The sequence below is a fragment of the Cydia amplana genome, chromosome 9 (genome assembly GCF_948474715.1).
Source record: "Cydia amplana chromosome 9, ilCydAmpl1.1, whole genome shotgun sequence".
NCBI classification, from domain to species: Eukaryota; Metazoa; Arthropoda; class Insecta; order Lepidoptera; family Tortricidae; genus Cydia; species Cydia amplana.
This window is the reverse complement of record NC_086077.1, coordinates 4,340,806-4,365,164: the sequence shown is the minus strand read 5'-3', so window position 1 is coordinate 4,365,164 and position 24,359 is coordinate 4,340,806. Positions and strand designations below refer to the sequence as shown.

At 38.8% G+C, this 24,359-nt stretch overlaps 1 protein-coding gene across 1 annotated transcript; it reads left to right on the top strand.

Moving 5' to 3' along the window:
• Window positions 1-1,445: 1,445 nt before the first annotated feature.
• Window positions 1,446-23,509, top strand: LOC134650945 (transmembrane channel-like protein 3). The gene is made up of 16 exons (XM_063505900.1): window positions 1,446-1,521; window positions 2,016-2,144; window positions 4,839-4,998; window positions 5,578-5,725; window positions 11,249-11,491; window positions 13,365-13,504; window positions 14,460-14,535; window positions 14,892-14,972; window positions 15,309-15,547; window positions 16,341-16,455; window positions 17,204-17,313; window positions 17,812-18,004; window positions 18,394-18,488; window positions 20,138-20,296; window positions 20,935-21,068; window positions 23,186-23,509. Exons 2-16 carry the CDS (start codon window positions 2,021-2,023, stop codon window positions 23,452-23,454), a joined length of 2,286 nt encoding a protein of 761 aa, XP_063361970.1. The 5' UTR covers window positions 1,446-1,521; window positions 2,016-2,020; the 3' UTR covers window positions 23,455-23,509.
• The last annotated feature ends 850 nt before the right edge of the window (window positions 23,510-24,359 follow it).

The following is a 24,359-nucleotide window of genomic DNA, read 5'->3' as shown; positions in this document are numbered from 1 at the left end:
TGAGTTATAAATCGTGTATCGTACCCGGCGGGGAAGACAGTGTGCCGTATTGTAGAGGCAGGCTCTTAAAGATGTGAGTTTTGATCGGATTTTATTTATGTGTTGTTTCCATGATAGGTCACAGTCCAATATTAGGCCAAGATATTTTTCTTCACTAGATTGTTTTAATTGTGTTTGATTAATTTTTAGTTCTATGTCTTGAGTTTTATTTTTATTTTTTGATTTGAATATTATATAACTGGTCTTGTCTACGTTAATAGTGAGTAAATTGAACTGGAACCATTCATTAAGGTTATTGAGGTCTTCTTGTGCCAATGTTATGATATTCTTTATAGACTGTCCGAAATAAAAAATACAGGTGTCATCTGCGTAGAGGCTTATCTCTCCGTGCAAAGGTACTTGACAGATGCTATTTATGTAAATTAAGAACAGGAGAGGGCCAACTATTGATCCCTGATTTGGTATTTATAAAGCTGTTGAATATGTTTGCATGTTCAATTTAAATAAATGTGTAATTTTTTCCGATTCTAAAAGTTGCCTTCAAATTCTATTAAAATCTCCTTTCAAAATGACTAACAGTTACCCTTTGTTATATGATATCCGAGACGTCTTGTTAAAATGCGAAAAGAAAAGGCTTACTGTAAACTTTGTATGGGTGCCAAGTCATTGTGGAATTCCCGGAAATGAGAAGGCTGATCGTCTGGCGGTAGATGCTGTTGCTTCTGGTGATATATTTCCATATAAAAACTATTGTCATGACCTTCTGTTGCTCCCCAAAAGATATCTCAGGTTAGCCTGGGAGTTCTTTTGGTTTTGGAGCAGCCTGGAATCCGGAAGTTATTACCTTAAGATTCAAAGTGACATCCCTGTAAAGCCGTGGTTTTACAATAAAAACTTTAAAAGACGTGAAATATCATGTTTAACACGCATGAGATTGGGCCATACATCTGCTCCTTCTGACCTTGCTCGATTTAAATTTATTAACGATCCCAATTGTGACTGTGGTGCCGAGGAGGCGGATATTAATCATATATTCTTTTCATGTCCTTTTTATGATCGTACTGCTTTGATGGATTCTTTACTATCCAAAAATGTTCCATTTCCAATAGACATCCCTTCCTTGCTCATCAATCCAGACTTTTATAACATCCTAGCTTCATTCATCGTTTACAATGATATAAAAGTATAATATTTTATAAAACTAAGTATATTTATCATTTTGTATTTCATCTATATACCTACCTGTCCTGACCACTACACTTTCCAAATTCCGAATTACCTTTAATCCTTGTTCCGCGCTTAATTTCCTCCCCTTTAATTTACTTGACGTTGGCTACGGGCAACACCGCCCTCAAGTCCATAAAAAAAAAAAAAAAAAAAAAAAACTTCATTATGCCCCGCCCCTTTTGTTTATTTATTTATAACCTACAAAGATTTATCGAAAAAGTTGTCTTTAAAATGCAATAAGAACTTCTTATTAAGATTACAGACCACTATACGATTGGACCTACTGCGTACAAGGTAGGTGAATGATGAATATTTGAAACGCCTACCTTGTATTAAGTTTACATATATTTGTAACTTATTCATAATTACATTGTTCTACGATAAGATAACTTATCATAGTCATTAGCTATGTTATTAAACTTATCTATGATTGCTATTTATCAAGTATTGTCTTGGCATCGATAATAACTAAGTCCAATGATTATAGATTACATTGTATCTCATTTTTAGTTTAGTGTGTTGCGTGAAAAGCTGTGAACTAGCTGTAAACTAATCCATATAATATACTAGGTACACAAGTAAAAAACTGACTGCCAAGTTTCAATTTATGTATTAAGTGGTAAGTATTAATAGGAAGAAGTGAATTCTTATATAAATCTTCAGGTGTACTATTAAGGATATTTAAACCTAATTGTCAATCAAAATACTTGTATTGTCATACTAGAACACTTACAACATGTATATGAAATTGAAAAGGCACATTATTTATTTCCAAAATTATTTGACAGGGAATATGGAAGACGAGATAGAGGAGATGGAGTCTCGGCCTCCGAGCGCTCGCCGGAACTTCTCTCTCCGCAACAATGCAGCCAGACAGGTGGCTATCAACTTCATGCCATCCAGGCAGCTGCCCGGCAGTGAGTATTCATATTTATTACTATCAGATAATAGATTTGTATAGTTAGATTTTGTGTAAAAAATGCTATTACATTAATAGAACATAACTATCATATTCATTTTTTAAACTAGTGATATTGGTGATGTTTAACTAGAAAAAGAATGTATTATGTTTTTAAGGCAATCACCTATTCAACAAAGTGCAAGTACTTACATTTATCTCCAAAATCACATTTACATGAAGCCTGTGCTCAGTAGTAGCAAAGAGAATTGATAAGTAGTATAGAGGGGTCTTGTCATAGTAAATTTTGTTGTCACAGTAAATTTACTGCCATCTATCGGCACACGATTATAACTCAAACAAAAATCTATAAAACTTATGAAATGATTGTCACCCATTCACCACGAACGCTGTAAAGGGTTCGAAACATCCGAGAATGACTTTTTTTTATTTCTGAGGCACGTTTTTTCCTTAGCCTTTATTCATCTTATACGGAGTTACATATGGTTTTGGTAGTAGGAAATGTCATGACATGCTTGTAAAGTAGGCATAAAAAAACTAGCTACCTAGTTTAATCGAGATTAAATAAAATAAAATCTAATTATATATAAATTACCTTAACTCTTTTTTTCAAATGACCCAACCCATTAGTATCATTAACAGCTCAAATTACCTTGATTCACCACTTAACTACAGCTTGTGCCATATGTTAACTGACAAGTCCTGAACCTTATTTGATAGATATAAGGTCCACAGTTGGACAGCTTTTTAAGAGTGTTGAGTATGAACACCGATTATCCTAATTATTACAATTAGTGTGATTCAGACAGTCTGATATTGGCCTTCGAGAAAACAGGACTGGCCAGTTGCACATATACTGTTACATTACACTGCTGTTTCTATTTTGTATATGAAGTTATATTAATGTAAAATAAAGTACTGTTTAGCTTTACTTGTAAAGCAAGTTGTAAATGAAAAACTAGTTTTTAGTGGTTCTTAATTGTGAATAAATCTACTGTTATGTAAAAAAATTCAAGCATATCTAACAGATTAACTAATTGTAAGGAAAGACAGTATAATACCAGGTCTTCCAAAAAAAAGTGTTTGCATCTAATAATATACATGATGTTCTAGATCCTACATTTTCTAAAGCTGTGTAGGGTATTGTATAGTACTTTAATACTAGTACTTGTGTTATGTTAAAACATATGTAATATTTGAGTTAAAAACAAATGGTCTGCGGTAAAAATAACAGGACAATGTTGGAAGATGTTGACTTGAGTTAAATACTATATATAGCTACCATGTTTGAAGTAATGGAAGAGTCTGTGACCTCTGTGACTTCTGTGAGTGAGATTGAACTGCAGGAACTTATAAGAGGTACTTATTCGTTTGTCTTTTTTGGTTGGTTAATGTATACTTTATTAATAATGTATACTTTAACCAACTTATTGAAATTTATTTTAAATTTAGGCAAGTAGAAAAATAATCATTGACCCGGGGACGGGATAAATTTTATATTATTGTTAACCTAATAATTCTAAGTTGGAGTTGGAAAAAAGAATTGCTAAACATATCTTATATTTAGCAACCTAAAATAACAATTTATAAAAATAGTTATTTTAAAATAAATATGAGAGAAGAATAAACAGTTTTCCCTGTTAGGTAGCTACCAACTACCAACCATACTTTTAACTACTTAGCTGTTGTATAATTAACGTATTGCAGCCATTAAAGGCCTTATGCTACGGGCGAAAGGTCTATTTTAGCATGCATGAAGCACATGCTGTAAATGTGTACCTATTTTCGTTTAGTCAGTAATGGTATCTTAATAATAATGGCGGTGTTTCAGTTGCGTATGTATTATTTGTATTAAAACGAATGTTTTAAGGTTTCCAACGCTTTCAGTGCTTAGAGCCCCATTTCCAATACAAAATGAACCCACCTAGCGGGTTCTTGTCAGCGAATGCGTTAATATTGGTACCAGTGTTAAGAGCCAACAGGAGCTAAGATTTAAATATTTTAGGTAAATATACCCGTCTCGCTAACGGAAGCGGCTCCTAAAACTAGTGCGATAAGGACAAGGCGAAAGATCCTGCGTAAAAATATCAAAAATCGAGGTTTCGTACTCGACTGTTTCCTCCTCCAAAACTTAACCAATCGTAACCAAATTTGGAAATCTAAATGATTATGACATTTTCTGTGTCGGACCGTTTTGCTTTTTTGACTAATTGATGTCAGTTTTGAATAGCACGCCTCTCATTGCGGCATAGTCAATTAGGCCATTTTGGCCAATTTTGAAGGGCTCTAGCGCCTTAAAAAACAAAAATATCAAAAAAAGCAAAACGGTCCGACACAGATATTGACTATATTAATCTGTGTTGAAAAAATCATTGCTCTAGCTTCAAAACTCACGGAGGAAACAGTCGAGTACGTTTGTATGGAGAAATGACCACTCCTGTTGGCTCTTAAATGGGCGTAATTACTGAGCGTAAGAATTTGTCAATGTGTACAGTCGCCATCAGATACATCGGAGCAGCCAAGGTGTTCACAAAATCTGAACACGCACTCTAACGCCTTGACAATAGAGGCGTGTTCAGATATTTGTGAGCACCTTGGCCGCTCCGATATATCTGATGGCGACTGTACATGTAAAAATATTTTTTGATGTAAACATGATCAAAAATTGTCCCTCACGCTATTTTTTTTCCAGACACGATTCGCCTGAAACGCAATGCATCTCACAGTGCATTGCTGGAAGAGGCCGCAGACGCGCCCGACTCGGCGGACCGGCAGGCCGACATCATCGTGCACGAAATGGAACAGCATTCCAGGCTGATGGAGGACAATCCAGAAGCTGAAGAGCTGCGCAGGTCAGTGTTGGCCGAAAGTTAATGCAAATTGAAAATGCTGGCCATTAACCATTATAAATTGAATCGTAAACTATAATCGTCCGATACGGTTTAAGGTTCAATTTATAATGGTTACCGGCCAACATTTTCAATTCGCATTAACTTTCGGCCAACACTGGCGCAGGTGATGACGACACTAAAGAGTTGTGCAGTCAATCTGTCTATTCATGCGTGTACAACTAGCTTGAAGTGGTGGATAGACGGACTGGCAGACCGATATTATAGTGTACGTGATGGATCAGCACTTGAACACATTAGCACCTTCTACTTTTGTTTCTCAGAGACATCACTAGATGGTGCTGCACTTAAATATACATGCCTTTAATGCTTTCTAAAACGTGAAACAAATCTATTTCAAGTCTCGAAGTACGCAGCAGTTAGAATAGTTAGATGGGAGTTTTCATTTACATAAAGCTAAAATGCAAGCAATAAATAGTGTCACCTCCACGGCACGCGCCGTTCCATAGAGGTTACTCTTTTTAACTCTACTTATCTGAGGTACTTTAAAATCTTAGAACGAAAGCAATTTCTCAATTCCAGGGAGGCCCTGCGAGATTTGCCGCAAGGCTTGACAATGAAGCGGCACGTCAGAGCCAAGCTGTCAGCTTCGGTCAGCCTCCGGTCCAAAAGCAAGCCCATCTCTCTCTGCAAGCGGTTCAAGTACAGAATGAGCTTTTTGTGGAAAAGGGTAAGATTGTCATTTTTAGGGTTCCGTACCTCAAAAGGAAAAAACGGAACCTAATAGGATCACTCGTGTGTCTGTCTGTCCGTTCGTCTGTCACAGCCTATTTTCTCCGAAACTACTGGACCAATTAAGTTGAAATTTGGCACACATATGTAAGTTTGTGACCCAAAGATGGACGTATAACGTAAATAAATAAATTTTAAATATGGAAGCCATTTTTGGGGGGTAAATGAGAAAATTAAAAAATAAAGTTTTTCAAACTATATCGTGTTACATATCAAATGAAAGAGCTCATTGTAAGAATCTCAAATATATTTTTTTTTATAATTTTAGGATAAATAGTTTAGCAGATATTCAAGAATGTTAAGTTGTTTTAGAACGCAGCCATAGTTTTTTTTTTTTTTATCCGTCGCCTCTGGCGCCTTTTTGATTGTCATCTGTCTAATGCTGTGAAATATACCGTTATGTAAAAAGTACAAGTTTTCTTTCTTAAAATCACTAATTAAAACCACGAAATCCTTCATGGTAGCAGAGCGTGGTTGCTAATCAGCGGAAGTGATCAGTAGTTGAAGGAAAATCCGAAGTATTTCAAGAATATAATTGTTCGTACAGTACAGCGATACAGTCGCCGGGTATATCGACTGCAGATCGTTATAATACAACGAAACAGCAATTATACCGATATCGGACGTCAAGATGGGCACAAACTTGTTCAATTTAGAGAAATTGACCGGCCGTGACAACTACGCGACTTGGAAATTTAGTATGAAGACATATTTGCAGCATGAAGATCTTTGGGAGTCCGTGCAACCTAGTGACGAAAGCAAAGCGATAGATCCTAAAAAGGACATGAAAGCCAAAGCTAAGTTGATTCTGCTGTTGGATCCTCAGAACTATATCCATGTACAAGATTGCGAGACGGCAAAACAAGTGTGGGAAAACTTACAAAAGGCCTTTGATGACAAAGGGCTGACAAGGAAAGTAGGCTTGCTTAAGGACCTGGTGAACACATCTCTAGAGTCAAGCAATAGTGTTGAAGACTATATTAGTAAGATAATGACAACCGCTCACAAACTTCGCAATATTGGGTTTGATGTTAACGAAGAATGGCTCGGCACACTAATGCTAGCTGGTTTACCAGAAGTCTACATGCCCATGTTAATGGGGCTCGAAAGTTCAGGTGTGGCAATTACCGCTGATCTTGTGAAAACAAAACTTTTACAAGAAATTAAATCAACAGACTCGGGCGCTGCCTTATACACAAACTTTAAGAAGACTAAGCAGGACCAGCAGCCTGCTAAACCTAAGGGTCCTAGATGTTACAGCTGCAACAAGCATGGCCATTATGCTAAGTTTTGCAAGAATCCTAAGAAAACTACACACAAACAGCAGAAGAGTGGAGATAGTACAAATTTTGTGGCAGCGTTTTCAGCATCTTTAGGAACAGAAAGCAACAATAATTGGTTCATAGACTCAGGTGCCTCGATGACTATGACAGCTAGAAAAGACTTAATGTATAACATTGGCAAGCCACCGGTAACTTCAGTCACTGTAGGTAACAAAGCAACATTACCTGTATTGGGAGCCGGGTGCGTTGATGTCAAGTTGAGTAAAGGAGGGATTCTTCAACTGAAAGGGGTCCTGTATACTCCTGGACTTGGTCCTAATTTGATATCAGTGAGTAGCATAACAAAGAATGGTTATGAAGTGAGATTTTTTGAAAAGGGATGCCATGTTCTGAATGCAGAAGGAAAGATCATCTGCACAGGAACACAGATGAATAGGCTCTACTTGCTAGATACAGCCAATACCTTTGAAACTGCACAATTTTCTACAGCCAGAGGTAATGTTGACAATACCTTTTTATGGCATTTAAGAATGGCACATTTAAATGTATCATGTCAACAAGCTGCCTATTGCTGCCGAGGGTGTGACTATTGAAACAAAAAGTGACAATATCAGATGTACTCACTGTGCAGAAGGAAAACAGACAAGACTGCCGTTCAACAAGGTGGGTTCCAGAGCCACACAGCCCCTTGAGCTCATACATTCTGACTTATGTGGGCCGATGGAACACCTATCAGTCTCAGGTATGAAATATTTTATCACTTTTGTCGATGATTACACTCGTATGTTCCATGTGTACTTTTTGAAAGATAAACTGAATATTTTAGAAGTATTTAAAGATTTTAAGGCTAGAGTTGAAGTACAGCTTGAAAGAAAAATTAAGATGATTCGCACAGATGGAGGCAAAGAGTACTGCAATAATCATTTTGAAAAATATTTACGTAGTAATGGTATTATCCATCAGACTACAACACCGTATACAGCTCAGCACAACGGTTTATCAGAACGCGGGAATCGCACACTTGTTGAACGGGCAAGATGTATGTTGTTTTATGCCAAACTAGAGCCAAGGTATTGGGCCGAGGCCATAGCCACAGCTGCCTATATCACAAACCGCTCCCCGTCTAGGAGCCTGGAAGGTAAGACTCCATATGAAATGTGGTATGGGCGTAAACCTAACCTGTCCCATATCAGAATATTTGGCACGGAGGCCATGGTCCATATACCCAAGCAGAAGAGACAAAAATGGGACAAGAAATCGACAAAGTTGATACTAGTGGGATACTGTGAGAGCTCAAAAGGATACCGGCTATTAGACCCAACCAGTAGAAAAATCATCAAGAGCAGAGATGTTATTTTTCATGAAAATTATCAAAATAACATGTTTAATGAAAACACTGTTTCAGTTGATCTCCAAGGAGAAGAAAACCTGTCATCAGTCAGCTCCAGTAGTTCCTTTGAGAAGAAGGAGAGCCCAGCGACCAGTGATGACAGCTTGAAAGGCAGCACCGCGGGTCATTCGAGTCCGACAAACTCCAATGGTACACCAGGCAGCAAAGGTAAGGCTATAAAGCCTGTAAAGGATAATAATAGTGAAGATTCTAATAGTGAATATCAGACTGATACAGAAGATCTTGATGAAACCTATTATCCCCCGGTAAATACAAGTCTATTGCAAAATCAAGACAAGAAAATTACTCTAAGGCCCCGTAAGAAAGCAAATGAGAATAGTTTGTTCTGTTTGTTCACTAATTTGTCCGATCCACAGTCAGTAGAAGAAGCCATGTCATCTCCACAAGCCGCTGAATGGAAAAAGGCCATGGACGAAGAGTACAGCTCTCTGATGAAGAACAACACATGGAGCTTGACTGATCTTCCAACCAATAAGAAGGCCTTACCTTCCAAATGGGTATTCAAAACTAAAACTGACCAGGCTGGAGAGGTTACACGTTTCAAGGCCAGACTTGTCATAAAAGGATTTGCTCAAAAGAAAGGGATAGACTACGAGGAGATTTACTCACCAGTAGTAAGGTATACAACCATACGCTACCTATTTGCTTTAGCGGCAAAATATAGCATGGATATTGATCAGATGGATGCTGTTTCTGCATTCCTACAGGGAGAGATAGACACTGATATTTTCATGGTACAACCGGAACTATATGTACAAGGATCTCAAGTATGCTGCTTACATAAGTCTATATACGGCCTAAAGCAGGCTAGCCGCTTATGGAATATGAAACTAAATTGTGTACTACAAAATATTGGAATGCAGCAGTCTAAGACTGATCCATGTGTTTATTTCAATGAAGAAAGGAATACTTTCATTGCAGTATGGGTCGATGACCTACTTATTTTTACATCTCAACAAGATGTCAAGGATATGTTGAAGAAGAAGTTGATGAAACATTTTGAGATGAAAGATCTAGGAAAAGCTAGCCAGTGCCTAGGATTCAACATTACAAGACAAGGAGGTACAGTTATGTTGGATCAGAAAAAGTATATTAATGAGATACTAGATAGATTCGGGATGTCAGAGTGCAAGGCTGTAAAAACGCCTATAGAGCCTGCCATCAAGTTTAGCCAAGACGCAGAGCCAGACAATAAGTATCCATACCGGCAAGTTATTGGCTGTCTTCTATACATAGCTCAAGCCACAAGACCCGATATCTCATTTGCAGTCAATGCACTGAGTCGATACAATGCAGAACCGAATACTGAACATGTGACTGCAGTTAAAAGACTGTTGAGGTACTTGCAAGGCACCAAGGATCTCAAACTGAGCTATACCATGAATGGTGACTCAATCATCACAGGCTATTGCGATGCAGATTGGGCTGCAGATGTGGTAGACCGCAAATCCTGCACGGGCTACATCTTTATGTTACAGGGCGGTGCCATTTCCTGGTCGTCGCGTAAGCAGCAGACTGTAGCTTTGTCGACAGCCGAAGCGGAGTACATGGCGATGTCCTCGGCCACTCAGGAGGCGCTATGGTTGAGACAACTTAGCGCAGAGCTTGGCCAATGTCTGAACGAGCCCCTCACCATTTTCAGTGATAACCAAAGTGCGATAAAACTTTCTTTAAATGATTGTTATTTGCCTAGATCAAGACACATTGATATACGTTATTATTTTCTTAAAGAACATGTTTGTAATTCTAAGATTAAATTCTGTTATTGTAAGGGTGATGAAATGTTAGCCGACATTTTTACAAAAGGTGTAACCACCAATAAGATGTTGTATTGTTTAGCAAGAATAGGCTTGCGTTCTAGGGGTGGGTGTTAAGTTGTTTTAGAACGCAGCCATAGTTTTTTTTTTTTAATCCGTCGCCTCTGGCGCCTTTTTGATTGTCATCTGTCTAATGCTGTGAAATATACCGTTATGTAAAAAGTACAAGTTTTCTTTCTTAAAATCACTAATTAAAACCACGAAATCCTTCAAAGAAAATAGGCAAAAAATTACCATATCCTCCCTTATCTCCGAAACTACTGGGTCTCAAATTAAAAAAAAATGAACAAAATAGTTCTTTACCTATAGGTGACAGGAAAACCTATTAGAAATGTGCAGTCAAGCGTGAGTCGGACTTAATGTACGGAACCCTTGGAACGCGAGTCCGACTCGCACTTGGCCGGTTTTTTTTTCATCAAGTTTGATCTGTGATCATAGTTTTTATTCTAGTTGAGTCGAACATAGGTGAAAAAAATATCTCTCCTGTATACCCGAAGTTAGGACCTAATAAAGCTTAATTTCTGGCTGTGATTTACATCGCTTAAAGCCGGTTCAAGCGCAGTTTTCGAAGGTACGAAGTTTAAGGTACAAAAAGGCAAATGGCGTTTGTCAAATATCTAATAAACCGTCGATTATTGTTTGTCCCCATCGTCGATTATTTCTGTATCTTAGAAAGAAACGAAATTTAACGGAGATTTGTAAGAGGTAGCTCTAGGTTTAATGAATAATGGGGAAAATGTGTGCACTAAGTGCCAGTTGCACCAACCACACTTGACAGACTGATCAACATCACTCCGCAGAGAAATATGCAAATTCCCATACAATACAATTTCGCGAACGGTTTAACGGTGACATATGGTTTGGTGCAACCGACCCTAAATCTGTGTCTTCACCAGTAATAGAAACGGGCAGTCCGAATTTTTTACTAAATTTCACTTATTTTTCCACAGACCCACGACCGTTTCCGAGACTTCATCTTTTCCATCGAGCTGTGGTACGAGCCCATCCGCTCCATCGAGGGCCACTTCGGCTCGGCCGTCGGCTCCTACTTCTACTTCCTGCGATGGCTGTTCATGCTGGATGCTTTGCTGGCCGTTATGCTGGTCGCTTTTGTAGTAGTACCCCAGTTATTGCACGATGAGACGAGCAGTGGGATAAAAGATATCAGTTTTTTGGACTTTGTCAGTGGAAAAGTGAGTGAATCTTAAGTTCCTTCTATTTTTAGGGTTCCGTACCTCAAAAGGAAAAAGCGGAACCCCTATAGGATCACTCGTGTGTCTGTATGTCCGTCTGTCACAGCCTATTTTCTTGGAATTAAGTTGAAATTTGGTACACATATGTGTTAGTGATCCAAAGATGGACAAAAAAAGGTTTTTCAAACGATAAGTATCATGTTATATATTAAATAAAACAGCTCATTTTGAGAATTTCAAATGTATTTTTTCTACTCCAGCACTTAAATGTGTCAATTAAATGACTGACAGTGATATCTAAAGCAATGTCATTTGAATGCTTTGTCTATAGGCTCATAAGATGACTGCTAGCAGTCATCTTATGAGTATAATACAACTGCTTTATTTTTTTTAAAGATACAAGTTCCGATCATCTTGATTGAAAGAGGTATGTTTTCATTTACAATAATAAGTCTTTTTTTTTTTAAATAATAACTCTTTTTTTTTAAATAATAACCCTTTTTTTTATTTAATAACTCAATTTTTTTTAAATAATAACTTTTTTTTTTGAATAATAACTCTTTTTTTTAATAATAACTTTTTTTTTTTTTTTTTTTTTTTTTTTTTTTTTTTTTTTTTGCTGCAGCTGTCATAGAAAAAGTAATGTATGCAACAGCTCATAATTGGTTCTTAAAATTCTCGGGTCTTTTTTTACAAAACTCGACTACGTCTCGTTTTGTAACTTCGACCCTTGAATTTTAAGAACCCTTATTATATCACTGTTGCATAAACTACTATTTTTATAATTTTAAAATACATAGGTTAGAAATTATTTAAGAAAACAGCCAAAAAATGACCTTTTCCCCACTTTATCTCCGAAACTACTGGGTCTAAAGTTTTGAAATAAATACATTTTTTACCTATAGATGACACGAAAATCTATTAGAAATGTGCAGTCAAGCGTAAGTCGGACTTAATGTACAGAACCCTTGGAACGCGAGTCCGACTCGCACTAGGCCGGTTTTTAGGGTTCCGTAGCCAAATGGCAAAAAACGGAACCCTTATAGATTCGTCATGTCTGTCTGTCTGTCTGTCCGTCTGTCTGTCCGTCCGTATGTCACAGCCACTTTTCTCCGAAACTATAAGAACTATACTGTTGAAACTTGGTAAGTAGATGTATTCTGTGAACCGCATTAAGATTTTCACACAAAAATAGAAAAAAAACAATAAATTTTTGGGGTTCCCCATACTTCGAACTGAAACTCAAAAAGTTTTTTTTCATCAAACCCATACGTGTGGGGTATCTATGGATAGGTCTTCAAAAATGATATTGAGGTTTCTAATATCATTTTTTTCTAAACTGAATAGTTTGCGCGAGAGACACTTCCAAAGTGGTAAAATGTGTGTCCCCCCCCCTGTAACTTCTAAAATAAGAGAATGATAAAACTAAAAAAAATATATGATGTACATTACCATGTAAACTTCCACCGAAAATTGGTTTGAACGAGATCTAGTAAGTAGTTTTTTTATACGTCATAAATCGCCTAAATACGGAACCCTTCATGGGCGAGTCCGACTCGCACTTGGCCGCTTTTTATTCTAAGTTAGCTCTTTACCCATTACAGGCCAGGCGTTCAGTGGCGTTAATATGGCCACAACAACAATGTGTGATTAACATGAATTAATGTAAGATATAACTAGTATTAACATGTAAGCACTAACTAACTGTAACAAAACAATATAAGTTCACATATAAGGCTAAGCTTAGTTTAAATAATCTCCAAATATAGAGATTGTAACTGAGATTGATTGTACAACTAACCTCTTGATTGAAAATAAGCAGATTAAAACAGAAACAGAACAGATGTAATTTTACTCTGTAAACTGTTTCCAGGGTGCGTTGGAAGATTCCTTACTGTTCTACGGCCACTATCACACCAGCGACGTGGCCGCGCCGGGTTACAGCATGCCGCTGGCATACTTCTTCACCATGCTCTGCCTGTATCTCATGTTCTTTGCGCTCTTGTGCTACAGGTACGTTGATTTATCACTCAAGGAGAGGCTTAAAAAATTGTGGCTTTCCGATACATAAGTAATTCGGTTTTCCTCGATTAGTACTTCTTTAGTTTCCTTTACTTTTCTGGTTCGAGCTCATATCTATTTGTTTTATGATATATATTGGGTATTTATTTATTTATTTAATTTAGGTTATATTTATATATGTACGCCTTATTTTTATTTATTTAAGTATTTCTATTTATGTTTATATATATTATTTGTAACAATGTGTATTCAAAACTTGCATTTCATTAACTTTAGTGATTGTACACTATTGTTTTGTTTGTCATTCATCGTTACTTCTGTTTTGTCTTATTCGTTTCCTCAAAGATTAACTGGAAGAGATCCCATACAGGGATAAGTTCGCCTTTGTTGTATTTAATTTACTCTGTAACTATGTTTCTCGTGTTTTTATTTCTATGTGCAATGAAGTATATACATACATACATACATACATACATTTATCTCTAAACTTGGCTCTTGCGTCATCAGCCCGACACCTTTTCACCACAGGCACATTACACCTGCCAGGCCTGTGGTCGTGTTTGCCGCTCCCGTATTGGCTTACACAGCCACGAAATACTTCGCCCTACCTGACACTGCTTGTATAGTCTGTAATAGACTCGAAGGCCAATGATGATGATGATGAGTATAAAACAAAGTCGCTTCCCGCTGTCTGTCTGTTCTTATGTATGCTTAGATCTTTAAAACTACGCCACGGATTTTAGTGCGGTTTTTTTAATAGAGTGATTCAAGAGGAACGTTTATGTATAATTTGTTGACGTGCTAAGCCGGGGCGGGTAGCTAGTTTGTCTATAATTCGCGCATGAAGGCCGTGGAAGTGAAATGGCTCATGGCCGTGATATCCAGATCTGGTCGCATATTTGAAGTCCCAAAGCTCCGAAATACTAAATATTATATATTGTTATAGAACCGCGTTGTCATACCGCCGGAACTTCATAGAGACGGCACGTATCGGCGGCATGAGCCATGTATTTGCCAGCAAGGTTAGTCTGTCTTCTTAATACAATTTTTTATTACTTATACAATATCTATTACATAGGCCACACACTCGACGAGTGGTATGGGAAGTATTGAGGGAAGTATGCAGAGGGCTCAGCACGGTTACATTTTTATCGACTATCACTATGCCCGTCACTTTCGCACTTACATACTTGTTAGAACGTGACAGGCATGGTGATAAACGATAAAAATGCGACCGTGCTACTAGGGCAGGGCAGTATGACGAGCGCGGCCATACTACGTCTCTGCCTACTTCCCATGCCACTCGTCATGTGGCCTAGGTAAGTAGGTAGTATGGGGAATTCGGCTTATTTATGAATTTGTATTATTTAAATTACAGGTGTTCTGCAGCTGGGACTTTGGTATCACCACGCGCACGGCTAGGGCGCTGCACGCCAACAGCATTTATAACGAATTTAAGGTACCGTAAAAGTATAAAACTTTGCCCTTTACCTTTAACGTAAATTTGCCCACCGCGTTACAGTTCGGTAAAAGCGAAATAACTTAAAAGTAGTTACAGATACACTTTCTTCAATTACATTAAAATTATAGGAAGTGTATTTGTAACTACTTCAAAGTTTATAATTTTACGGTAGGTAAGTTGTGTTTTAGTTTTGATTTTTAATTGCTCTGAAAACCTATGCTTCGTCTAATAGACACGGCTTTTGTTGAGCGACATTTGGTGTACTTGTGTTTAATAACTTTGTTGTTGTATGTTTTTATGCCAAATAAATATTTTCTATTTCTATTCTGTCAGGAACTCCTCAACGAACAAAACAAGAAGCGATCCTCAAAATCCTTCTGCACACGTTTCGGCCAGCGACTAGCGAATATAGTCGTTACTGCACTCGTATTAGCGTTCATTGTCGGGGTGGAATACGGGTTCTTACTGCTGCTACAGAGGGAGAGTAAATTGGCACATTGGGAGATACTGGTGTCTTTGGGAGTGACTGTGGCGGTCACTATTTGCCCGCTGTTCTTTGCTTTGGTCGTTAAGTAAGTATACGAATATATACTTTATATCCTGGTGTTAGGGTTCACAGTCGGGGTGGAATACGGGTTCTAACTACTGCTACAGAGGGAAAGTAAATTGGCACATTGGGAGATACTGGTGTCTTTGGGAGTAACTGTGGCAGTCACAATTTGCCCGCTGTTCTTCGCGCTGGTCGTCGAGTGAGTATACGAATAGATGCCTTATACCCTAATGTTAAGGTTGATAATCTGATGAAGTTCGGATTCTTGCTACTACTACAATGAGAGAGCAGATTGGGAGATAAATACTGGTGTCGTTGGGAGTGACTGTAGCAGTCACCATTTGCCCACTGTTCTTTGCGTTGGTCGTCAAGTGAGTATGCGAATATAGACTTTATACTTTATTATTAAGGTTGTTAGTTAGACTGGAGTGTGGATTCTTATTGCTACTACAAAGGCAGAGTAAATTGGCAGATTGGCACATTGGGAGATACTGGTGTCTTTGGGTGTCTGTTCTTCGCGCTGGTCGTCAAGTGAGTATACGAATATAGACTTTACACTCTCGAGTTTTGAGTCGAGGACGACCCTATGGCCCACATCATTTTTGGTGCCTAGCAGTAGTAGTTGCCGCGCACCGCTACAGAACGGCTTGCGCCAATATCTATAATAATATCTATCGCAATAGACACGTTTTATTAGAGAGTGAACGTTCTGTACCTGTACTATTATTTATTCTGTGCCTTGGGTGAGAAGTGGTACCTACACCAACTCATTCACATCACTTTAAATAGAAGCTGAAACTAAGTTTTATGTACAGGTTAGAATACTACAAGCCGAGAACGGCCGTGTACGTGACGCTAGCACGGACATGTTTCCTCGACATCGGCACTCTGATGTTGCTTCTCTACTACTGGTCTAATTCTGGAGCTGATGTAAGTGAACCTTAAGAATGTAAGTGAACCTTAGTTGAAAACAAAGCAGGTAGCATTTCATTTGTCTGGTAAATTTTTCGAACAAATGGAATTCAACCTAATTGAAAATACAACAAGGTTCTAACTTCCTTGGCTATAATTTTGTTTGGATAAGTTGTGACTTTTGTGGACAATGTTTGACAGCTTGTGTGAATATCGGTATGTAATCATTTTATCACACAGGTTAATAGAAAAGGAGGACTCCTTTATGCGGATAATGGTTCCATCTGAAAATTAGGCTTTTATAGCCTTCACTTTGGGTATTACTAACCACTGTTACTGTTACAGAAGTTTCAAAGTCCTTTGACTTATAGCGCTGCGTCTTACGTAAGCGAATAACTCACGAACGCGAAGCGAAGCGGCGCGGCGCAGCGCGGCGGGCCCACGGCGTTCGCGTTCGCAACGAGATCGCCCACATAGGCCACGTAGGACACTTCTATAGGTATCAAAGGATTGATTCACCCCGCGCCGCATCGCTTCGCTTCGCGTTTGCATGTTGTTCGCCTACGTAGTACGCTGCGTAAGAACGCCTGGTTTTGTCACTTCACCAAGTAAAAATATGAAATAAATGTAAATTCGTGCCACGATTTTATATGACAATAACATTTTGTTCCCAGGTCTTTATCTCTTTTTTAAAAACAAAATGTACTATAATTTAAAATTTTCATTTTTGTTTTTCATTATGATTTTATTTTATTTTTTCGACCAGTGCTGGGAGACGTCCTTCGGCCAGGAAGCGTACCGGCTGGTGTTGCTAGACGCGATAATATCGCTAGTAGTGTTGCCAGTTATTGAGTTTTTAAGAGCTTTAATTTTTAAGTAAGTTTTATTTCTTTTATTATTTGAAATAGGTACCTAATTTTTTTAATTTTTTTACTCAACTATCATTGAAGCGAAGCCATTTTTTTTTAAGTGGAGTTTGTATTTCCGGACCACTTGTTTTTTTCCGCCAATAGCACAATACCACAAATATCTACCTAACTTTGATTGTACAAATGATTGTGTCTGCCGATTTTGTTTGAATTAGTTAAATACATAGCTACTCACTAGTGTCGCTGTGAGCTATAGACAGTATAGACCTCGGGATTATATCTTTAATCTGAATAAATGTATGCCTCCGCCATTTAAAAAAAATCCAAAAACGGCATCGACAAAAAATATATTGAACCTGCTCACGAAAATGAGAATTGCGACCTATAGACGAGAACATCCAGGCATACTAAAACATTTTTTGTCCCAAGCTGAAACGGAGACATTCGCTAACGCTCGGTCAATAATACATCAATTTTGAAGTATATTAAAAATATTTAATTGCAGATTGAACCCTAAGTCCAGAGCGCCAGAGTTCAACATCGTGTTCAACTCGCTGACCATAATCTACAACCAGGGTGTGCTGTGGTTCGGCATGCTATTCTCACCTCTATTGGTGGTAGCAGTAGCGTTGAAGTTCCTGTGCCTGTTCTACGTGAAGAGGGAGTGCGCTTTGAGAGCGTGCCAGCCGGCTAGGAAGGTATATCTCTACCGTTGTAGAATGAACCTTGTATGTAGGTAGTTAGAGTTCAACATCGTGTTTAATTCGCTGACTATAATCGACAATCAGGGCGTGAACTCATAAATTTCAATCTTAAGCGCATAGCATTAGAGTTCAAGATCCTGTCCAACTAGACGATATTCTACAAACGAGGCGTTTTATGGGTGCTATAGCCATTGCTGTCGCTTCTATTGGTGGTAACACTGAAATTCGGACTTGTTTTTCGTGAAAAGCTAATGCGCTTTGAGTTTGTAACGTAAACGTCAAATACGTACATTAGTACAGTCGCCAATAAAAGCCTGTATCAAAGAAAAAAAAAAGTTTTAAGTTTTATATTTCATTTTTAATAGAATTTTATGTTTGTGCAGATTTGGCGCGCGGCGCAGACCCAAACGGTACTATACATGTTGGTGACCATGTCTCTCTTCTCGACGCTCTTCGGCATCGGGACCTTATTCTTAGGGTAAGTAATATAATATACTATGATGATAATAGGAACACAGAGCTTCGCACCAAAACCCGTCGTTGATGTTGGGGTGAAGACCGCCAGGCTAAAGTGGGACTGGGCTGGACATGTCTGCCGGATGCATGATGACAGATGGGCCAAAATAGCCACTAGCTGGCATCCCCAGTGTAGTCGAGGCAGAGGCAGACCGAGAAAGAGATGACGGGACGACTGAGATGCATACCTATGGCTATTGGATACCTATGGCTCCTTAATTATTTTTTTTTATGATATACGAGGCAAACGAGCAGACGTAACACCTACCGGTAAGTGATTACCGTCGCGCGTTAAGTGCGTTGCCGGCCTTTAATATGGGAATACGCTCTTTTCTTGAAGGTTTGAAGGTCGTATCAGTCCGGAAATACCGCAGACTTACTCCACAATCCGCATTTCACAGTTTATGTAGCTGTGTGAGGCAGGAAGTTTCTGGAGAAACGCACAAGAACTGCCAACCATCTAAGTAGTGAAGATATAAATCTTGTCGCGAAGGGCGATTGCGGAAAGAAGCGGCAGGGAAACAAATTCCTCGGAGCACTCCCCGTTGTACAAGTAGGTGCCATGGAAAATGCAAAGCGAGTCTACATCCGTACGCAGCGCCAAGGAGTCAAGCCCATCCGAATTATTACGATGGCCACTGCCAATTCGTCACTCTTCGTTGGATGCAGCCCAGATGGAGAAGCTGGTACTGGGGTGAGTGGGGTGCCCCTGCCCACTGATGAGAAAATTCCATGTGTGGGCAAACCTGTGCCCGTGCCTTATAAAGCTGTAAGCGGTGGGCCAGTGTGAAATACTATCTCGATCTGTTGAGCACACCGATGCATTTTTGAGACTAATTTGGCCTGACCCTCTAAAAGGCCGCGGAACTGAACTTCATTCGAGATGTCGTCGAAGTAAAGAAGTGTTTTACGCACTGAGCTTTAATTGGTTGAACCGGACATACGCTATACAGCTCTCCCACTGCCATATTTTAGCGGCGCGGCTCTCCCGTCATCCGGTCATGCGGTGTCGAGTTGGACGCAAAGAGCTTACACAGAATATGGGCTTGTCCGACCGATGAATCATTTCCCATGTGCAGAGACGGAAAAGATGGCGTGCATTAATTCCCCTGGATAGCTTTGACAAGAGACCTGAACGCACGAGTTCCCGAATTAAGGTACTCTAACTTCTCGCAAATCCTACCAATATGCAGCGACTATGCTTTGGCAAGTACCTACTCTTTTGAAGGACCTGGAAATATATAATTTATGAATTGAAATAATAATAATGCGCTATTTGTCGAAATGTGTCCACATATTTATTGTAATTAGATATTATATTGAAGTCTGATGCGCTCCGATAGCGACCCGTAACTCCCGCTATAGTTGGCGCTGGAGTGCACGGCGTCACGCCGGGCTTTGGCAGCTAGGCGGGATCTTGCTCAGCACAGGGAGGATTGGAAATGGAGAGGGGAGGCCTTTGCCCACCACTGGGACACACACATAGGCTATAAAAAAAAAGATGTTAATAATAAGTAGGTAGTTGCAACGGGTTGTCTCAATCTGTCAAGTACTAATCCAAACCGTTTTAAAATTAGAAACTACCATTCAAATTTCAACTATTTGTTACAGAACCAGCTCTCATTCTTGCGGGCCGTTCCAAAACTACGAAACAGTATTCTCTGTGTTCACGGAGGGCGTTCTGAAACTGTCTACACGGCCCACTCTCCGGAGCATACTGGTGTTCTTGACGCGCCCGGGCGTCATCGGTTTCCTGGTGCTCACGTTGTGGTATGTAATCATAGAAAACATAGACAAAACTATGCAAATGTAGCATTTGTCTTCATTGACTGTACTATCGTTTGATATTGACTTAAGAAAACAGCAAGAAAATCGGACCAACCTAACCTAGTTCTTACTCTGGGTCGAAAAGTCAGATGACAATCGCAAAAAACAGTGCCTATAAGTAATGGGGTTGGCAACTGTCAAAGGTTTGCATAGATGGCGCCATCATACTTGCCCCTTTTTCTATGAGATTTGGCTGAAAGGGCTGGCATCAAGGGCATTAAAAAAACAAAAAAATTACAAAATTCTAGGGATTGACAGGCCAAGCTATGATGGCGCCATCTGCTAAATACTTTTGACCGGCCAACCCCATTGTTGAATTATAATTCTTTGGGATTCGTTTGTCAAAAACGGACCCTGGAACCTTTTAGCTAAAGTCCCTAGATCAGCCAGACCATAATTAATTAACATATTCAGTGCCAAAAACCCGACTATCGGGTATTTTATGATTTCGTTCCCAGGCCGGACGACCCGATAGTCGGGATCGTGATACTACAGCTTTATATGATGAAATGTTTGTGGCTTGGCGCGGATGTCTTGTTTGCCTGGGTGGCAATGAATGTGTTAATATTGTTTGTTTGCAGTGTTTTGGTGTACTACATGCGAGCCAAGGCCAAGGCGCAGCACTCCATGGTGGAGATACTGCGCCACATGCTGGTACTGCAAGCCAAGGACAAGGACTTCCTGCTCAACGCCATCGCGAAGGTTTCCAAAGGAGGTAAAGTCATTTAGGTCAGGATAGTCGTTTAGGGAGATAAAGTCAGCCGTAAAGACGTCCACTGCTGTGCAAAAAATTCTACCACGTCTGGTTGAGTTTTCCTCATGGTCCCCTTCAAACTTGACCAATATGGTCAGGGTTGGGCAGTATTTCAATTACATGTATTTGAAATACGTATTTGAAATACAAATTAGTATTTTGTATTTGTATTTCAAATACTACCTCAAAAGTATTTTGTATTTGGTATTTCAAATACTGCACTCACATGTATTTAGTATTTTGTATTTCAAATACTTCAAGCTTCAAAATACATTTCTATAAATACATTTTATTAAATTCTATAATCCTAAAATGTCTAATCTCTCGCACAAGCTGTGAGCCGACCGCGAACCTCCGATCCAGCCGAGATACAATTTTCATTGGCTGGATACTGGATCTATATTAGGTCAACTTCTGCGTGGAACTTTTCGTTTAAATCTAGGGGATAGGGTCATTGCAGTAGTTTCCGTCCATGCACTAGTTTTCGACGACTTGACGGATTATCAAAAATATATTTCATTTTTAATTTACTACTTTTTGCGAAATCTTCATCTTCCTCGCGTTGTCCCGGCATTTTGCCACGGCTCATGGGAGCCTGGGGTCCGCTTGGAAACTAATCCCAGTAATTGGCGTTGGCACTAGTTTTTACGATAGCGACTGCCATCTGACCTTCCAACCCAGAGGGTAAACTAGGGCCGTAATTGGAATTAGTCCGGTTTCCTCACGATGTTTTCCTTCACCGAAAAGCGACTGGTAAATATCAAATGATATTTCGTACATAGTTCCGAAAAACTCATTGGTTCGAGCCGGAGTTCGAACTCGCGACCTCCGGATTGCAAGTCGCACGCTCTTACCGCTAGGCCACCAGCGCTTCCTTTTTGCGAAATATCATTGTTATATGTAGACAGATATATTGCTTAGACGCCTTAGACATAAGGATTGAAATCAGTCTAAATTTGTGCAGGAATGTAGGTATACTATATTCAAATTTCGTCAAGTGGACGTAAACTAGAGCTGGACGAAAACTAGCGCAATGACCCTATAAGTTTATATGAAAGGATATTCGTTAACGTTAAAACTAAATGCTAAACAAAAAAATAAATAAAGGTATATTTTGTAATTGAAATACATTATTTTAAACACTGTAATTTGTATTTTGTATTTCAAATACCCGTCACCAAAGTAGTTTGTATTTTGTATTTCAAATACTTTTAAAAATGTATTTTGTAATTTGTATTTCAAATACGTGGAAGCCAGTATTTTGCCCAACCCTGAATATGGTTATTGACACATGTGGAATTTTATAACTAAATCTCACTAAAATAGATAGGTAATTAGCAATTTATCACAATACATTGGAAACTTAAAAAATATATGGGAATAATAAAAAAATACAAGACCTTAAAGTTTCAAAAAAATATATTTATTTTACTTTCAAATAGGAAAAAATAATGGTACTATTCGATTCCTTATATTCTATTAAAAAAAAATTCTATGGCAACAATATATATAACCGCAATGTTTCACCGACAAAATCGCAATTTCCTTGTTTTCTATACAACGGAACGGCTTCTAACGTTATATGGTGACGTTACGATATATTGCCATTTTCTTAGAAGCGTTTCGTCAGTAAAGTGCGGGTGCCGACTGACCACTATTTGTGACTTTTGTATTGCTTTAAGACAATGGATCCCATACAGACATTTGATCTTCAAAACAAATCTGATCGACTGATACCATTCATACAAAAATATCAAATACTCTATTCATTGATCCATCTTGTTAGGGGCTTGTACTTTATGCGTCCTCCGGTTTTAGAGATTCTGTCTCTGCGGCCACCGGTTCTAATACAAGCAATGTGCTCTAATGTAACAGCCTGGTAACTCTTTATTTCAAATTTGATAGTCTTGCATCTGTTGCGTATACCTAGACTGATCTTTGTTGAGAGCGTAAGTACCTATTTCAGCCTTCAGGCTGGCCAGTGCAGATTTAATCAAATTGCTTCGAAATTAAAAAACAGTTTTTGTAATTCTGAATGTCACTCTTAAATTTATCTTACTTAATTTCACTATTTGCAGAGTGGATGTACAGCCCCAAGCCCGAGGACCCGAGTGACAGTCACACCTGGAAGTACCTCAACGAGGTCCGCAAACCTTCCAACGCGGGCTACCACTTCGACGCCTCGCGACTCAGCCACTCGATGCTCGGCGCGAGCAAAAGTCGACCCAATTCCTATGCGCCAGAGAAATCAAAGTCAAATGACGATGGGGATACGGATAATAGCTCTTTCAGCTGGCAGGGGTCGAGTTCTTGCTTGAATAAGGAGAATGAGAAGAAGTGGATTTAGGTTGCAAGCAAAATCCGACCTAATTCCTATGCGCCTGAGAAATCAAAGTCAAACGACGATGATACTGTTAATAATTCTTGTATACTTTCAAGGGGCGAGTCACGAGTAGGTGCTGAAATAAGAAGGATGGGAGGAGTGGTTTTAGATCTCAAGTAAAAGTGGACCTAATTTGACGACTGGTCCGGCCTAGTGGGTAGTGACCCTGCCTGTGAAGCCGCGGCCCTGGGTTCGAATCCCGGTAAAGGCGTTTATTTGTGTGATGAGCACAGATATTTGTTCCCGAGTCTTGTGTGTTTTCTATGTATTTATGTACATATTTGTATATTATAATATCGTTGTCTGAGTACCCACAACACAAGCCTTCTTGAGCTTACTGTGGGACTTAGTCAATTTGTGTAAGAATGATCTATAATATTTATTTATTATTTAATTCTAGGTCCTAAATCATCAGAACAGTTTTCAATTAAAACTGATTGATGTGGTACTTTCTGCTCTACTGAACATTATTTTTGACATACTCGACTACAATGATGTTATACTTTTTAACATCTTAAACTATAGTTAACAACACAAAAATACAAAGTATAATAAAACTTAATAAGTACAAAAATCTATAGATACAGGCTCCAGCAGGCACATCAGGCATCAGGCTGGCAGGCATATTTCCTCGCTGAATGGCAATAATACGAGTACAATAGTACGACATAAATTAGAAGAAATTAAATAATATGGAACTAAAAATTTCCATACTAAATTGTTGCCATGTTTAAGCATTTTACGTCAAGAATGTGACGGTTTTCCTAGGACAGCGGTGCCGTCATATAGCGGCCGTCTCCATACTAAATAATACGGCTAAATATGGATGTCGTAGTATTTGTATGGAGACGGCCGCTATATGACGGCAC

Coding starts and splice junctions, on each gene's coding strand:
- LOC134650945 (XM_063505900.1), top strand. CDS start 2,021: ATGGAAGACGAGATAGAGGAGATGGAGTCTCGGCCTCCGAGCGCTCGC. Junction 4,999..5,577: donor GAAGCTGAAGAGCTGCGCAG/GTCAGTGTTGGC, acceptor TCTCAATTCCAG/GGAGGCCCTGCGAGATTTGC. Junction 20,297..20,934: donor TTCCTGGTGCTCACGTTGTG/GTATGTAATCAT, acceptor GTTTGTTTGCAG/TGTTTTGGTGTACTACATGC.